Below are 18,809 nucleotides of genomic sequence, written 5' to 3'. Positions count from 1 at the left end.
TTCCAGTTATTATTTTATAATAACGCTTGATGTATTAGTTTTTGTCTTTTTCAAATTAATTGATCAATATTGAGTTGTACTATTTTTCGATTGCAACCTAAGGGCTTAATGTCAAGATTCATTTAAAACTGGGTAGGCGACCAAGTGAAACGTAGTGCCTCCAGGGAAAGCTACGTAATTACATCCTGTTCTAGATGTGTGCCCTATTCGTTGTTGTTATATTTTCAATCTATTTTTCTGTAAAATTGCGACAACGAATTTAATATTAAGTTGTTGACACTTTAATTTGGTGATATACCATTTGTTTACCATTATTTCCTCAGATAATTTTTAATTTGATTCCGGGGGTTTTTTATATACCACGAAAGGTGATATAAACAAAGGTAAATGAACCGAGATCGGATCGTTACGAATTAATTCCCGGAATAATTTAGGGAATTACGTCACCAGAGGGATCGCTTCTTCTCTTCGGTGAAGCGTCGGAACAAGTTTAAAATTAATTAATATTGCTGCGAAGAATTGGGAGGTTTTACGGATCGATGGACGGACGCCCACAAGAATGATCATAAAGAGTTGTTGGATGCTTATTAATTTAATTAAATTAGTACCTTAGATTTTATTATGTTTAAACTCAAATTTATTTACTTAATTAAAACGTGGATCTATACATCTTGGAATTACAACTTCGTTTCTCTTTTTTTGCAGGAATGTTCTGTTTTTCTTTTCGAAAAACGTTGCGCAGAAAAGCTTCACAAACCAAAACGAAAAGAAACGGTTACAGAAATTTTACGAAGTTCCGTGAGGCAATTAGAACGATTTCGACATCCGAAAATATTACAAGTACTGCATCCAATAGAAGAATGCGCGGAAACTTTAGCTTTCGCTTCAGAGCCGGTTTTCGCAAGTTTAGCGAACGTCCTTACGTTCTTTCAGGAGCAAAATGCAAATACTGGAACGCCAACTACTGGGGGATCTAATCAGCAACCACCCACGAGATCTCCCCATGCAAGAGAATATCATTTTCTGGATATAGAATATAAATACGGAATTTTACAGGTAAATATTTTAATTGTTTTATTTATTCTATTAATGCGATAAAGGACATGGTAATTAGAGATAAAAAGGTTAAACACGCAAATGCATGATGCGAATAAATAGATCAATTGCTAAATGACGTGCAAACCTTGAGGGCTGTTAATTATTGAAGTGGTTTTTAATGTAGTAACTCGACCTACGTGCGGAGTATTTAGCGTAACGAGAATAGTTACTGCATTAATTTAATCCTTCACAATCTACGTCGATGACCATTTAAACCAATCCATGTTATTACGATATTAGCTAGTAATTAATTTAAAAAAAATCTAAATGTCGAGGAATAATTTAAAGCAAAGCAACAATTTCAATAAATGATTTATAGCTTGTATCGAGAAATGGTAATCCATTAACTCCCAAAAATACATCCATTCCCCGAGCATGAACTTTGACGTTATTTAACGAGATTACCGAACTTAATATCCACTCTGTATGATACGCGCCTCGAAAGTTTTTTTTTTTTGTGAATTTGGCGTCGCTTCGTAAGCGGATCGGGCATAGAGAAAGAACGCATTGAAATGTTTTGCGAAAATACAACTGTGCACCAGACGTTCATCCTTCGTATATGAGTTCCCGGATCTGTTCTATTTTCTCATTTTTCTCACAGGCTATATATTGGATTGCATTGCAATGCGCATTTGCTGTAAACTATGTTTCATAAAAACGTAGAACTGACTAAAAATATCAGAATGTAATTTGTTTATTTATTCATTTTGGGACGCAAACAGGGAGAATATCCCCAGCAAAGCATCCTCATTAAAAACAATGAATGCAAGTACAGAAAGTACATATTAAGAAAGAAAAAATAATAACAATAACAAGACAATAGTAGGGGAGGCCGGGGCAGGTTAATACAATTTTTGCTTTCGAATTTTTTAGAAGCAGCATTTTTATTATTAGCCTATCCTTTAGTGTATAACCTATTATAGCTCTATTATCCTGCAGTTTTGAGACCACAGCTATAAGGGGTTATTAAATTTTTTTTTGCCTAATCAAATTTTTGTTACAACGTGCTCGTACCCTTGTTGGTTGTCACTTTTTTATCATTAAACAAACATTTCATAGCTGTTTTTTGTCTCACTTTTTCAGCCTGCTCTTTCAGTTTCCTTTTGATTGCGGTATCTGTTAAAATTGCTCTTTCTCTTTTTCGACTGTTTTTTCTATTTGTAACTTTTCTATTTTCGGCCTTCGGTAAAGGTCTCACTTCAAAAGGTGTCTTGCATGCATTGCTCGGCCCTGGTTGTGATTCAAATGAGTTGTCTGGGGGCTTCTCTGGAAGCTGGTTTTCAGGCTGCTCTCTGTGGTTGACATAACTTGGTGCAAACTCTACATTGGTGAAGATATCACGATTGATTGGATATATTCCCGTTCGCCGTAATCCTAATCCGGCTAAATGGATATGTGCGAAAAACGAGCTGTGGAATATCATAAATGGTCATCGTTTATCCTGGATTGTTAATCATCCAATCGTCACAAGCAGAGTTAAATGGTCCATCAACAGTGAGGTCAAGCGGCTGGAGCTAGTGTGAACAATGCGAAGGAAACGATAACATGATGATTCCATTTAATTTAGCAAAGTTGAGCCCCTCTATGCTAAGGTGGGAACCATGATTATCAAGAAGAAGAAGGCATGGTTTTTGAGGTGTGCTTTTCGTGTGCTCATGGAAATGTTGTAGAAATAGGACGAAATCGGCTTCTTGCATCCACAAGGATTTATCTGCAGTTCCATTAGAACTTACAGGCGCAGTGGCTATGAAGCATTTATGATATTGCTCTTGGGAAAACAAAGTATGGTGGGGTATGGTTACCAATCGCAGAAATAGCACAAGCCAAAGTTACTAGCGACCCCTTATCGCAAACACTATTGCGTCGATTTGTTTGGATCCTTTACGAGCAATCATTCTATCTGGTCTCTGAACTGAGATAACTCCAGTCCATCTTCCAAATTTTGTGATATTAAAAATGATACCTTCCAAGAACCGTTGCCAAATTATTGAAGAAAGATTCCACATTTGTTCTGTTGAAGCTTGATACACGTGCTAAGCTGGTTGCCTCTAGTTTTGGTAAGGAACGAGTCGGCACTCATTTTTTTCTCAAGATTGAGGACATGAAATAAAATTTGCAACACAAAGTTCATAAACGAGGGTTTGGTGTCTGTTGGCGTTAAACCACAGTAAATATAGAACACATGATAAAGTTAACATAGGACACCAAGTTAGACTCAACCGATCGCCCAGACAAAAAAAAACATGTTGTTCAGTAATGAGACAGTAAGTTATTGAGTGGCTAAACTGATCGTAAATACTTTTTTTTCAAAAACCTTGGGAATAGCAAAGATAATGAAAATCAGGCTGTAATTTGATACCAACTGTCTATTCCCGGATTTAAATATTGAAACAACAAAAGCAGTTTTCCACGCGATCGGGGAAGTACCTTCAAGCACAGAATAACCAGAAGTGACACTGACGTCAATTCGTTTGATGTTGGCGGCACCTCGTTTTGTGACCTCGATTTAAAAATAAATCCACCATTTTATTGCGAGTTACCAAAGACACCGACAACCGCATACCTTAGCTCCTATACTCACTATAATATTCTGATATTCTGGGCTTCAAGTAAGGACTTTGAAAAAATAAGAAACTGTGGTGACAACAGGTCGGTATCAAATTCTTTCATAAAGGAAAATGGAATGCCATCCGGATCAGGGCTAGAGGACTGGTCAAGATGGGTCAAAACATTAAAAACCGCGTCAGTAGAAAACCAAGGTGAGACAGTCGAGCTACCAAAAACCATCGAATGGTCAATGCTACCATCAACAAAAACTGACGCGAAATACTCTGCAAATGCACAAGAAATATTAGGACTTGACTTCACAATTGATCAGTAGAAAACATAGTGGCTGGCATGCCAAACGCAGAACCCTTTTTGTATTGACAAAAGACCAGATACCCTTGGAATTTTCCAAAACCCCCGCCTGAACCGAATTCAATTAAGCTCTGTAATCAGCCGCTATTAGTCTCTTAGATCTAGAACGCAAGATAAAGAAAACCAGGTAATCACTATTATGGCCTGTAAATTTCCATTTTTTATGACAATGCAGCTTTTCAATAACTCGAATAGTTGAACGTTTGTACCAATGAGGAAAGTGTTGCTGATGGTGGCCGTCAGGATCCACAAGTGGATTATTACAGGGATGCACGTTCTCAACTCCACCGTTACTGCATAAAACAAGATCTATAATTCTAACATTAATATTCGATACATTATTAAATTGACTGAAGTTACAATATGAATAGATGTTAAGAAAATCAGCGGCACGACGATCGACATTTTCTGTGGAAATTGTCTTCAGACTTATGCCAAGAGATATGCCAACGATAATCATAATATGCTGTACTGCAGACACACTGGACAAAAACGGATTCAGCGCGTCATCAGCAGAGGGAGGAAGATAAACACAGCACAAGAGAAAATTCAAATGACCGCACTGAACCTTCAACCATAAATCTTCCGCACTACTTTGTAAGCTCGGCATGGGAACGGAATGAAAGCCATGATTGAGAACTATAAGGATTCCGCCACCATTCCACTTGGTGAACGCCGTTGAATCTCTTTTGCGACGATATATGGTATATGATGAGTTGAGTAGCTCCATATCGGATATATTACTATTAAGAAATGTTTCAGTGAAGCAGATAATATCCGTCGATAAGGCATGTTAATTGATTGAAGTTTTCGTCTTGGAACGTTGACCATGGACGTTCTGATAATAGAAGCTGGCACCCATAAATAAAAAAGTGCTCAACAAGAAAAACGACAAAAGCAATCCTATAATTTGTTCAAGTCAGAAGACGATTTAATCACTAAAATCTTCGCTCTCGCGTCATCTTTTCGCACATGAATCACGCAGCCATTCGTCTAGATAGGAAATCGACTTAACAATTTCGTCGTATTTATTTGATAAATTCTTTACATCATTTGTCCAAATTACCATGACATTTGGACCATTTCCAAAAGACGCCCCACGCCTTAACAGGTTGACTGCCACAGCTATTTTTATTGCGTTGTTAAAATTATTTTGTGTACCGTATGTGGTACACGCTTCAATTTCTTTTTCGAATTAATGAATGCCATTGTAGGTACTCAACCGAAAACACTTCAAATATGTTATGAAAGGTACATATGCAATCATTTTTATATGGAGAAATAAATTCTGTAGCCTCGCGGATTATTCTGGTGAGTTCAGCAACTGGCACAACAAATACTAGAGATTATTAAAAAATATATACCTATATGTATTTATGATTAAAAATGTATTATTAAAAAAACATTCATTGCACATGAATTTTTGGCAGATTGTGCATTTGATCCAAACTCGAAGTGTATCTTGTTGAGCTACGTTTCTTTCGTATTTGGTTGCAATATCTTTATAACATTGAGTACAAAGTTCCCTTTTTTATCTTTTCAAGTTTATGAAGTTTTGTAGTTCATGCTGTAGTTTATAGTTCGTTTCGTCAATAAGTCTCCAACAAATCCTATATTATATGTTGTATGAGGTCATTTGGTCTGCATCATCAATAAATGATTTACCATATTTATATTCGATTAATGTGCATTACTGCTAGAAGCGGGTAATCTGAATAAACGTTGATCTCGAGTAGAATAGTTAGGTACAGCGAATGAAATATGATGTTGATCAATTTATCCAAGAACAAAATATCAGCGGCAGTTCTACGACCGCGTAGTGTTTGTAAACTTAAAACAGTGCACCTTTGCTCGTACGAACAGTATGGTACATTAAATTTGTGAGCTTAATCCCAGCAAATCTTCTTTTCAACTCTTCAAGGCGGTCAATATACACACAGCATAACCAGGATTCTAGACAACCGAAGCATTATTTAGTATTCTATTGACATAGGCCATGTATAAGGACCTTATATGTACATTGTAGGTTAGTGAAAGAACTGGAAATGTTGATGATGAAACCTAAAAATCTATTAACCTTTCAGACTAATTCTTCCGAATGATTATTAAAAAGTAATTTAGAGTGATGTGATAAAACTGTCAGGTATTTTGAAAATACTTTAAACAAAACCGTAAATTAGTCGCACAATAAAATGTTTAGTGTAAAATAAACTGTGAGACACAGTCGTGACACTTCCCTTGTTAGTAAAGTTAAGCACGATAACTTAACCGTTTCGCATTTTTTTCTAGTTATGTACATTTTTCTTATGACATTAAGAAATTCACAACCATAAAAATGATTCTTTTTTTTGGGTTTCCAATTAAAAACAATTCATTTCAGTTTCCCTATTCGACAATTTCAAAACTTACAATTTGTTATACAGCTAAATCGAGGATTCTTCCGTCCTCTAACGATATTTATTTTTTCATCCAACTTTCGACACACAACCTAGCAAATCGTTAGCGGTTGTAATTTCGTTTAATGCAAAATACGATTTTACATTAAATAAAGTTAAATTTTATATTATTAAACTTTTATATCCTCAAATAAAGTGCAATCAAAATTAACTAGTTGAAACTTCACGCATATCAAAGTCTCAATTAGTACAACTATATTTAACCATATTATATCAAACTGTAGCATCTCCTTCAAAGAAATTTATCGCATCGCTAAATTAAATAGCTTTAGAAGTACCACATGAGCCACTTAATTTATTTCTTCTTTTTCAACAATAATAGTTAACGGTACTTTTCTTGTTTACGCTTCGTAAACTTCAAACCTGACTTCCTAATAAGTACTAATTTAATAGGTTTTATCATCGTTACATCTATTAGATCAACATCATATTAGAAATGACATCGAAATTCGACGGGTAATAAATGAAAATACATTTTTAAGTATGTTATGTGGTCAATATCTTAGTCTTCAGATCTAGCAAATTAAATTTTGCACTGAGTTGGATTACTATTGCGATATAATTCAGTACTGATAAACACTATAGTACTTTCTAATTCAGAGATGATCCAACGAGAAAGTGCAAGGCAGCAATATGAATTTGTCGTTTAGTCGATTCCAATTACGCTGCAGTACCCTATTCAAATGAAAATACTATTCGTATTTTAGTTGGATTTCAGCGTTGAATTGAATCACTAGACTGGAACTACTGGAATGATATGAACCAACTTTTGCGCCAAATTTTCTTACACTTTTTGTCAATCAGATAAAAAGATGCGATCATCGTAAGTGATGTTGATCATTATTATTACAAGTTTGAATTTAATAATTCAAACTAACTGCAAGTTTAATTAATTTAATTATATTTATCGTTAACTTGTTGCTTCTGGAATATCTAGTTACACAAAGCAGTTCAGAGTTATTCGACCAATTTCCTGGAAAATATCACAGCTTATTGATTTATTATTTTTAATCATATTATATAAAATGAATAATAAAATGGTGGAAGCGCCGGTAATACCTTTTTAAACCATTAAACTACATTATATATAATTAAATATAATACTGATTATAATTGTGTTACTATTTCCAGTATAATCTTTATATGTAATATTTTTTAATGAAATTATGTTGAGTGTGAAAAATTGTGCATGTGCTGGCGATAATCTTTTTTCACTATTAAACACTGTTAGCTGTGTCAGGCCGTAACAAAGTTACTTTTATGGATTTTTGCTCGTGGTTTTATGTGGAAAGGGTGTGCATCTGTCGCTGGTGAAGTGTGCGGCCCACAAGAGCCGTTCAAACAGTAGTAAAACCGGTAGAAAATTAGATCGCGCGCGTGTATTGCACTCTAATGCTACATGCGGACCTCACATTTATACGAGCAATCCTCTATAATGCAACTCCATTACGTGCCCCTTCCTCATCCGTCACATTACACTGTAACATTGCGTGTTTCAGTTAGTAACCGCGTGTTTTGCGTCAACGTGTTGCATTTATCGCCTAGGATCCGTATCACTATGTGTTACATTTATACGAGTTGAGTCGTAAAAAGATCTATAAATCATTTTTATTCATACTTTTATTGGTCTTATATTAAGAAAGTAAGTTTTGGTAAAATGTTTTAAGTTAAGATATTAAATAGCGATTAGGGAAATTGGGGGATAAGGTTTGTCCACTTTAAGGGTTGACGATGACGTATATAGAACGTGTTCAAGACGAAATAGTTGGGGGAAATTAGGGTTACGTAGTTAGGAATAGACTTTCGAGGAGTGGGAAGGATTGAATTACCAAGTACTCATAACTTTTCGGGTGTAATACGGCATCTGAATTAAGAAGGGATTCATGTTGAACGTCAGCAGACATTTGAGAATGGTTGAAGTAATTATCAAACTTTCAAAATCTTCATTTTTATTGTTCTTTGTATACTTTTTTGATCCCATGATGAATCCAACCAATCTTATTTTTAGTGTTGCCTTTTAATCTGAATGGAGCTCGAAATCAGAGCTCAGAGTTCTCTCCCCAAAGTTAATTCTTTAATTATCTTTCCAGATAACAGAAGCCTTATCCTTCCTGCACTACACAGGTCACGTTCTACACAGGAACGTGTGTCCAGCCAGTATACTTGTCACGAAAAAGGGGACGTGGAAGCTTGCCGGACTAGAGTTTACAGGTAAAGGTATAAAACCGCTTTCAGGCCGTTGACTTTTACGTTTCCGGTTTTATGGCGCAGCAAATTTTTCACATTACTGTGTCGTCCGTCGGTCCTTCGGTAAATGTCCCCGTTTTACACCTCTAAATAACTACGTAAACGGTCCAAAACCGCCAATTAACCATCAAAAAATTACCCAATTAAAACGTTATAACGTAGGTACTTATTCGAAATGATTAAATAATTGATTAAGAGACGCATTACTTTTTATCTTTTTTCGTTTAACATTATGAGATCTTTTGAACTACAATTAAACTCTTTTCCATTTTAAGCTTATAAGTAATTGCACGTTGATATCAAAGAGATGCATTACCGTAGCTTTAACTACCGTATAAAATAATGAAAAAGAGCGATGAAAGGAAAATATTACCGGAAAGGGAAGTAAATAGAAAAGAAATCGTTTGGGATACATTTATCATCGTTAAGGCGATGACATATTGTAATTCAAATAATTTAAAATACGGAAATAGAAGTTAGTGTTTTTCCGGAAATGCTACAATAGCGAGATTTCCCAAGTTGCGTATCGATTTTCGAGTGCATTAGTGTTTGCGTGTGCAAACGACCACCGCATTGAAAACGGCGCGATGATCCGTAAAAGTGGCTCTACTTGGAAACGTTCTACAAAATTAAGTCTCAATAGATGGCACAACCTAACTGCTAATTAATGGAAATTTATGGACTACATAAACTTGTTGCCGACGAAGTTCATTCCATTTTAACACGCTAATCTTATTATTTGTTAAGTTGTAAGCTTAATGCAATACGAAATTAAAGTGTGATAGACGATTTGAGATATTCATTCTTAAAAAGAATGTTAGAAATAACAAAGGCATACTGAAACGAAACAATTATAATACATACTTAGATGGGGTAGGTATGTTGTACATGTTGTGTTAATTATGGGATCGGGTAGCTTCACTGACCAAGGGAATTGAACGATAATTATAGAACTTGAAATCCTTTGTGTAATATATGAGCTGTATATATAGTGTTAGGTTTCTCTAAGATTAGATACTTTCATTATAATGATATTTATAATTATATAATGTACTTATTTTTTTTGTATTGAAACGGGATTCTGTATTTTGTGTGGTTACAAACGACCAAATATCCTCGTAATATCGCGTACAATTAGGGTTTGGTTTAATTACACATCAAAAAAGAAACAAAATATATTGCACAGTAATAAAAACTGCTTCCTACTTTAGAGTAATTGAAACAGCAGAGACTTCTAAATTAAAAGGGTAAAGCTGTTTCATGTTATTGATTACTTCGATTGGAAAATTTTAAATGAGTTTCCTGGTAATATAAATGATGCATATTTCATAATCTTATTAGGGACCCTTTTAATATGTCTTTTCAACTACGTAAAATAAGTAACAAGTTTTGTTGTGATGGGCTCAATTGGTTTAATAAGACGTAAAGAAAATTGATAACTGTAAGCTTTATACTAGAAATAAGCTTGGGATTCAATATAGAAAAGCAATTTCTAATGCAGAAATAAAGGTTCCGAATGAAATTATTGAGATATCCATAAATAAATCAAAAGCAATGCGGAATCTTATTAATAATACAAGATGTAATGAGTTATACATGAAAGAATTAAACGCTAGTTTAAATAAATATTTGCTCACTACTATGTATGTATGTAGAGGAAAGGGTAGGGTATGCTTCCGCATACAGCACCTAGGCTTCAACGGGCCCCCTGTACATCCTCCTGCACTCTCTTCAGCTACATCAACCAGCCTAAGGAATTTCCGAAGGCTAGGATACAGCTCAGAGGTGTGTTCCTGATGTCATCTGTACTCCGCCATTCCTCTCCGAAGTCTCTCATTCTGAGGTCTTGCAGAGTGGGGCAGTCACACAAGATGTGTCGAACCGTCTCCTCGCTCTCTTCACAGAGGCGGCAGAGAGGACTAACAGCAAGCTTAAGTTTATAAAGATGATTGTTTACCTTACAGTGACCCGTGACGAGTCCCTTTACAGTTCGTAGAGCGTTTCTACCAAGCCTTACGAAAGACAAGGCTGTCTCTGCTGACGGATGACGTAATTCTTCCTTAGACAGAAGGCAGCCCTTAACCCTATCCCACCAGTTCATAAACGTTTTGTGGGTAAAATCGTTAATTATCTCAATCTGAGTTGATAAGGACCGAGCGATTATCGGTTCAGGCGAACATGGCGCTCGCTTGGCAGTCCTTTTGGCAAACCTATCAGCGTGCCTGTTACCTGAACAAGTCGAGTGTCCTTTTGTCTATTGAAGTATAACACAATTATGCACTGCGGCCTTATCCAATGTCAGATGACTACTACATGTTATTCTACTCAGGGCTAAAATAGCTTATCTACTGTCAGTGTAAATTGTGAAAGTCTTACCTACCAAGTTGGATCTGACCATAACGTCAGCGGCAAGTTGTATGGTGATTAACTCCGCCTGTATGACGATGGCACTTTTACCTAGAGGTTCAGATACGTGGAGTTGAAGATCGTTCGAGAAAACTCCGGCTCCAGCTCCTTCCCGTCTACTTGAACCATCAGTGTAAATTTTAAGGCTGTTTTTTACCTCTACTTCTGTGGAACTTGTTTGGGTGAGATATTTCTTCGTAAAAATGTGTTGTATTGGTGTGAAGTCCGTTTTACATTCAAGAATTGGTGAGTAGTTCACCATTTCATTCCAGAGAATGGCATTTTTACTATCGCTTTCACCCATTAGAGTTCTTGCTACCCGCAGTCGAATCATGGTCACCAGTGCCACCTCTTGAATGAACAAATGAAGTGGCGTTAGGTTCAACAAGTTTTCCATGGCTGCAGTGGGGGTAGTCCGCAGTGCACTCTGTACTTTATTAAGTGCAGCAGTGGATGTAGACTGTAAGGTCTTAGACCACCATACTACTGCACCATATGTAAGCATAGGTCGCATTACAGCCGTATAAATCCAGAGGGCATTTTTGGGTGACAAACCCCATGTCTTACCTATAGCCCTCTGGCATTGTCCGAATGCAACGTACGCTTTTTTTACTCTATTATCTAGGTGGGCTCTCCATGTCATTTTATTGTCAAGTGTGATGTCCAGATATTTGACTTCTTTTGACAACATCAATGGAGTATTAGTAAGGGATGGCATTCTGGGCTTGCCAAACTACCTCATCCGTGTGAAAAGAATCAATTCTGTCTTCTTAGGATCCACAGAGAGTCTTTGTTCGTCACACCAAGCCTCTATCAATTTAAGAGCTACTTGCATCCTATCAAAAAGCACGTTTATGTACTTGCCTTTGACGAGAATGGTTAAATCATCTGTGTAACCAACTGTAGTAAAGTTGGCTTAAGTGAAGCGTTTCAAGAGGCTATCCAGGGTGAGGTTCCACAAAAGTGGGGATAGTACATGCCCTTGTGGACAGCCTCGAGTAACTTCTCCTTGAAACTTCCTCATTAAATTTCCTCCACGTTTCTCGTTTTCTATGACGAACGCTTTTTTTGAACTCCGCTAATTTTCCTTTATAAAGTTTTCAGTCGGAGTCCAATTTTGAGCTTTTAGCTCTATTAAAGGCTGTTCTTGCCTCCTTTTTGAGTTTGCCTAGCTCAAGACACCTCCAAATGGTAGCACGCTCAGAGACGGCCTTTGATCGGAGGGGACAGGCCTTTTTAGAAGCTTTAATTAAGGAATCACTAATAGCATTTTATCACAAAGCTTTCAGTTGGCTTACGCAACCCAATATCGCTCAAACACCCAGTTAGCAAAGATCTGAACGCGTCCACATCCGTCCTTCTGGGGTTACTTTCCAATCTTCATGGTACCAAGATCGAAAGTGATCCATCTATGGGCCGACATTGAAACATTGTCAAAAACCGTCCAATTGTGAATGGAGGACAAGATACCCATCGAAGCGAGTGTGATGTCAATGACTGATTGACCTCTAGCGGTTATAAAGGTCGGCTCAGAGCCTCGATTAAGTATATCTAAATTACTGCTAAAAATGAATTCAAAAAGTTACTTACCTCTTCCATTATCATCAGCACTGCCCCAGGCAGTTGAATGTGAATTAGAGTCACATCCGATGACAAGATTCCAGTACCTTTCCTTGGATCCTCGGCCAGTCTTGCCAATCCTTGAGATGGAGGCTGGTCTTCATACAGGAGGTAAACTGATGCAATCGTTATTTCCTGAACCTTTTGGTTGATGATACACCGTACTCTAATCGACGTAACGTCTCTTCCTGTATGCTGAGGCAACAGGTGAGCGTTTGCGTGTTTTGGTACGTAAATCGCAGTTCTGACCTTATTAGTGGCAGGGCAGCTAAAAATAGAACCGCTTAAACCACTGAAACCGCAGACCTTGGATTTTAAAACTCAAAGTTCTTGGATCAGCGCGATAGTGTTATCTCATTTTTTTAAACTTCTACTGAAGATACAACGATCAATTCTGAGGTGTATTGTCATCAACTAGAGAAATAGAATGATTCACTTAAACAGAAAAGGCCAGAATTGACCAATAGAAAAACTTTGGTAACTTGCCAATAGATTTTACAGCTTGGCCACATCTACCATATTCTCCAGATCTGTCACCTTTTCATAATTATTTGTTCCGGTATTTACAAAATTGTTTAAACGGTTGAACTTTTACCTGGATTAATTTTTGGCCAGCAAAGTACAAAAATTTTATGCTACTGCTAGAATCGTCTTTCATTTTCTTAAAAAAAACGAAATCACTAAACACCTAATATATTTTTATTTTTCACCGATATTTTCCAATATGGGGACGGTTAAACATTGCACTTTATCATTCAAATAGTACTTGCTTTTTATTAAGGACAAAGCCGCTCAAGCAACATTTTCTCGAACTGGTTTGTATCCATAGATTATAGAAATTGTAGAAGAAATAAACCATTTTCTTAAAATAAATCACTTTCAACGCAAATTGAAACATCAAAAAATAAACTACTTAAGATAAACATAGAAGAAAAAGATATAAAAAGAGAAAATCCAAAGCAGCTCCAATAAATACAAAGTTCATATAGGATTTGTGCTGATTAAATTGTCCATCAAGTTCCATTTAATTAATGTTAAGTATGTCATATGTCTACTTTTAGTAGTTTTCGTGATATCTACAATTTAAAGAAAAATGTATAATAAAATATTCCATTATTATACGTAATATTTAATAAGGGTTTATAGTTTGTTTCTGCATTTGCTTCAAGTAGCTTACTGAATAAGAAAGGTATTAATTATTAATGTTATATTAAACTATTGTTTAATTAAAATTAAATCAATACTAATTAAAGTACTGAATTACAAATGAGAGACACACAAAAAAGAAAATACAAAACAATCTGACCAAAATAGACAGAATTCTATTACAACTAAAGTGAGACATACGACATACTTGACATTAATTAAAGGGAACTTGATGGGCAATTAACCAGCATATAATATACAAGCTGTTTCATTTAAAAATCTTATGAAAAAGTCATTTGAATAACATAAAAATTTACAAAGTCTTGTATTTGAAAACCTTTTTTCTTGTGTCTCTGGGGGTTCTAGAAGAACGAGGATTTGAAGCCAAAGTTACAGTTATAAAATCGCAACTGTCTGGGTCCTTTGATAACTAAAATTCCTTCCCTTCATTATCCTTATTAATACTGTACACTTTACGTATTCCTTAACATAACCATTACATAAATTTAACAACTAACAACGTAGAAGATGAACATAACGTCAAAAACTGAAACAAAATAAAAGTGGTGACCAATCCTCAACAAACAACGAAAATAAAAGAGACACAAGGAAAAAGGTTCTCAAATACAAGAAAGAATAATTAAGAAAACAGTTTTAGATATTAAGTTTAAAAAATGTAACTGACGTAAGTTGTTTAAAATTTAAATAACATTAAGAATAACATTTTTATATATTTTAAAATTTTAAAAAATTGTAGTCTTAATTTGATGTTTTTATAGTATGAAATGTTTTTATTATAATTATCTCCTGAAGATGACTATTTTTAATATTGAATCAGTCGTTTTATCTGAATCGAATTCATAAAGATGGAAAGAAATAATATAAACACTTATAAACCTTTCAGTCGTGACTGAAATGCTGCTATTTTTGTTTAACTAAAACTGTCGATGTTATATTAAAAAAATAAAACAGAAAACCGCCAAATTTGAATTTGAAAAGTTAACAAAAAAAACTAATAAAAACAAACAAATTAAAATCAAAGTCAAAATTTAATTTAAAATGTTAGTTAATCATTATCTGTAGGATTTACATTAATATCTCTTGTGGCTCTATCCCAGTGATATACAAAAGAGTAAATGTTACTTAAATTACTAGTATCCGTCTTAAAATTAACAGTATTTTCATTTAAATTGATCTGATACATCTCCAAAAATAATCTATTGTAGTAATTCGCATAACTATCGAGAACGATAGGATTTTCAAAGTGAAAAGTGTGATTGCAAGTGACCGTATGATTAGATAAGGCACATTGAGTTTTTTTAGTGTTACAATCACTTTTATGCGAGCTGATACGTCTTTTCGGCCACTGACCAGTAACACCAATATAACAGCCGGTACAATCCTTACAATCGATTTGGTAGATTACGTTCGATTTGTATAGTAAAGGATCGGAATCTTTTACTTTAGAAAAAAAGTTCTTAACTTTTAACGGATAATATTCAACAAGTCTTCTATCTTCAGGTAAGTACACTTTCAAGATATTAATTATTTTTAGAAAGATCATTGATTTTCATTATTTTACTATACTTAGGTGTAACCGAAATCACCGCATCAAAAATACTAGGATTTTCATTAACAGCTCTCTGAGTGGGAGTGGAAAACAGAACCTTATTAACAATCTTTAACGGAAAACCGTTATTGATAAAAACTTTCTTAAGTTTAGAAAAAGCTTCAGTTTGAAATTTAGTATTACAGATTTTCAGAATTCTGTTATTGATACCCACAAGAGTATTGATCTTATGGTTAAAAGAATGACTTGAATAATAGTTAATGTAACGACCTGAATATGTAGGCTTGGTGTACTAATCAATAACCACAGAGGAATTCTCCCGAATAATCTTGCAATCAAGGAACGGAACAAAATTATCTTTTACCATCTCAACAGTGAATTGAATGTTACTATTCAACGAATTAAAGATTGCCAAAACGTGATCAGCACCATCCTTAGGCACACTTGTGATAATGTCGTCAACAAATTTTTTAATAAACGGTAATTCAAACTGTAACTGAGGAATAACATTATCAAGAACAAAGTCCATAACTATAAGTGTCAAAATGGGACTTATAGGTGAGCCCATGGGTGTACCAAACTTCTGCAAATAAATTTGATCGTTAAATGAAAAGTAGGTGTTATCAAAAACAAACTTTAAAAGTTTACAAAAGGTTTCCGAGGAAAACTTACAGTTATCTCTAATCAATTCCCACTTGTCTTTAACAATATTGAAAATTAAATCTAAGGGGATGTTGGTAAACAAACTCACCGCATCCAATGAAACAATAATATAGTCAGATGGAAGCTGAAAGCCCCTTATGTAATTAACAAATTCAAAACTATCCTTAACATTATATTGAGTAACATTGCTTAGGGAAAGAGTAAGAATGTTAGATAAATATTTGGACAACTTATATGTGGATGAACCACAGGCTGATATGATGGGTCGGAGAGGTACATTAGGTTTATGTATTTTAGGTAAGAAATATGCTTTACAAAGTGTTGAATTTTGTGATATAAGAAGCTTTAATTCATTGTCATCAATCATCTTTTCATTATGAAGGTGTTTAATTAATTTATTAAGGTTCCTTTGAACAGTGACAACAGGAAATTTTTGTAATTTTGCTATCAGTTGTTACATCATTCAGCATGTCAACAGCTTTATTTATATAATCGTCCTTATTCATAATGACTGTAGTTGCTCCTTTATCAGCATTGATGATAACTAAATTTGTATTGGATCTAATGAAGGTTTTGGTAGAACTAAGTAACTGTTTAACATGTTTGTCCAACCACGTATCGTTAACATCACTATTAATAAAGTTGGTAATAACATTCTTAATCCTTTCCCTAAGCAAGTCTGTAACCATGGAGGGACAAAGTGAAATAGCGCTTTCAACGTCCATCAAACATCTACTTAACTTAATATTGCGTTTATCAACAGGAAGAGCAAACTTTGAACCAAGAGACAAGAAATCTGATACGTCTTGGCGGATAGATACCGAAGACAAATTGACAATCAACTTGACTTTTTGAATATTATCCGTTAAAAATTAAGACCTTTTTTTCTAAAGTAAAAGATTCCGATCTTATATTGGATTAAGATTCGATTATATTGGTGTTACTGGTCAGTGACTGAAGAGACGTATCAGCTCACATAAAAGTGATTTTAACACTAAAAAAACTCAATGTGCCTTATCTAATCATATGGTTACTTGCAATCACACTTTTGACTTTGAAAATCCTATCGTTCTCGATAGTTATGCGAATTACTACAATAGATTATTTTTGGAGATGTATCAGACCAATTTTAATGAAAATACTGTTAATTTTAAGACGGATCCTAGTAATTTAAGTAACATTTACTCTTTTATATTTCACTGGGATAGAGCCAGAAGAGATATTAATGTAAATTCTACAGATAATGATTCACTAACATTTTAATTTAAATTTTGACTTTGATTTTAATTTGTTTGTTTTTATAAGGTTTTTTTTGTTAATTTTACAAATTCAAATTTGGCGGTTTTCTTTTTTATCTTATGAGTAGGCAAGAATTGTTTTGATGTAAGTAAATTTAAAGATTGTTTTTCTTGTTAGTAACTTCGTTGTTTTTCAGTCATTGCGTGGAGAAGAAACAATAAAGTTTCGAAATATTGCAAGTAATAATTTAGTTACTTTTTTGGTCAGATCGCCGCACCCACTAATCCTACCGAATAATAAAATATAAATCGATTTAACTTTTAGTTTTACATTTATATTATCCAAATACTCAACATTATTTCGTGTCAATATTCAATAAGAGATAGGTACTTTAAAATTAAAAAAATTGAAAACAATTTTATCACTTAAAATTAAATAATCAAAGTTAATTTATATACGACATAAAAAATAAAAGAATTTAATCGAAAAATATTTCTGCTTTTGTACGAAATTGTTTTTAACTACAACAATTTGTCACTTATTTTTATTGGGATGCCAAATACGGAATATAGTGTATTGTAAAATTATAAAATAACATGATTCGTTTTGATATTAAGCACAAAATCAACAGCGTATTCGAACACGCTCTAATTATACAGTATTTAATCGATTACAAATTAATATTTACACGAAACTGTTTGCGTTTGCATATATTCTCACGAAATGTACAGCTTAAATTAATTCATTAGTTATTATCTTCCTATTAATCACGTTGAAAAACTTAATTAATGAGAATCTAACGATTTGATCGATTGGTTGAAATTATCTATAAATAATTAATATCAAACCAAACTTTTTTTAATCAATTCCAATATCAAAAACTTCCAAACAACTTTTAATGCCGTTTTTAAACTTTGACCAGGGTGAAATTTTCTCCCCCCGAACATTAATCTTCGAGATCGGATATTATCGAAAAAAGAAAAATTTTTAAGCAGTTTTGAATGACCGGACCTAGATTGAAGGTTGGATGAAACTCACCCTTAAGCCTTCGACGAATATTAAATTACACTTTTTTTACATCTTGTTTCATAAACGCGTCCCTGTCACTTATCGGTTAGCGGTTCTGTACCTCCGATCTACTTCAAACGTTTTAAGCACGTCCTACATTTTTTTTCGTTGTACAACCTACCTTTTACGAGGGTACAGCCGCAATCGATAAACTTCTATATAGTACCGACCAACTAATTCGGTTACGTGGAAAACCGCATCATTTACTCAAATAGAGTTTGTCAGTTTCAAGGTAAATATCAAAATATTATGGGAATTTAAACCCGTGCGACAAGAGCAACAAACTTTTACCCTTGTTTTTCTACCTATTTTAAAAGCCGATATATTCCTTGTCTTTAGAGATAACGAAATATTAAATACATCACTAGAAAGCTTGC

At 34.4% G+C, this 18,809-nt stretch overlaps 1 protein-coding gene across 4 annotated transcripts in view; it reads left to right on the top strand.

Annotated features, from left to right (window-relative positions):
• The window catches only part of LOC111415637 (SCY1-like protein bma), a 265,493-nt gene that overhangs the window by 166,771 nt on the left and 79,913 nt on the right, over positions 1-18,809 (top strand). For all 4 annotated transcript variants that reach the window (XM_071197964.1, XM_071197963.1, XM_071197957.1 and 1 more), the window contains exons 3-4: positions 706-1,056; positions 8,564-8,684. In XM_071197964.1, coding sequence (XP_071054065.1) covers positions 706-1,056; positions 8,564-8,684 — 472 coding nt within the window. The remainder of the gene's footprint in view (positions 1-705; positions 1,057-8,563; positions 8,685-18,809) is intronic.

The sequence above is a fragment of the Onthophagus taurus genome, chromosome 1, assembly GCF_036711975.1.
Source record: "Onthophagus taurus isolate NC chromosome 1, IU_Otau_3.0, whole genome shotgun sequence".
Classification (NCBI taxonomy): Eukaryota; Metazoa; Arthropoda; class Insecta; order Coleoptera; family Scarabaeidae; genus Onthophagus; species Onthophagus taurus.
This window is presented reverse-complemented; position numbering and strand designations above follow the sequence as displayed.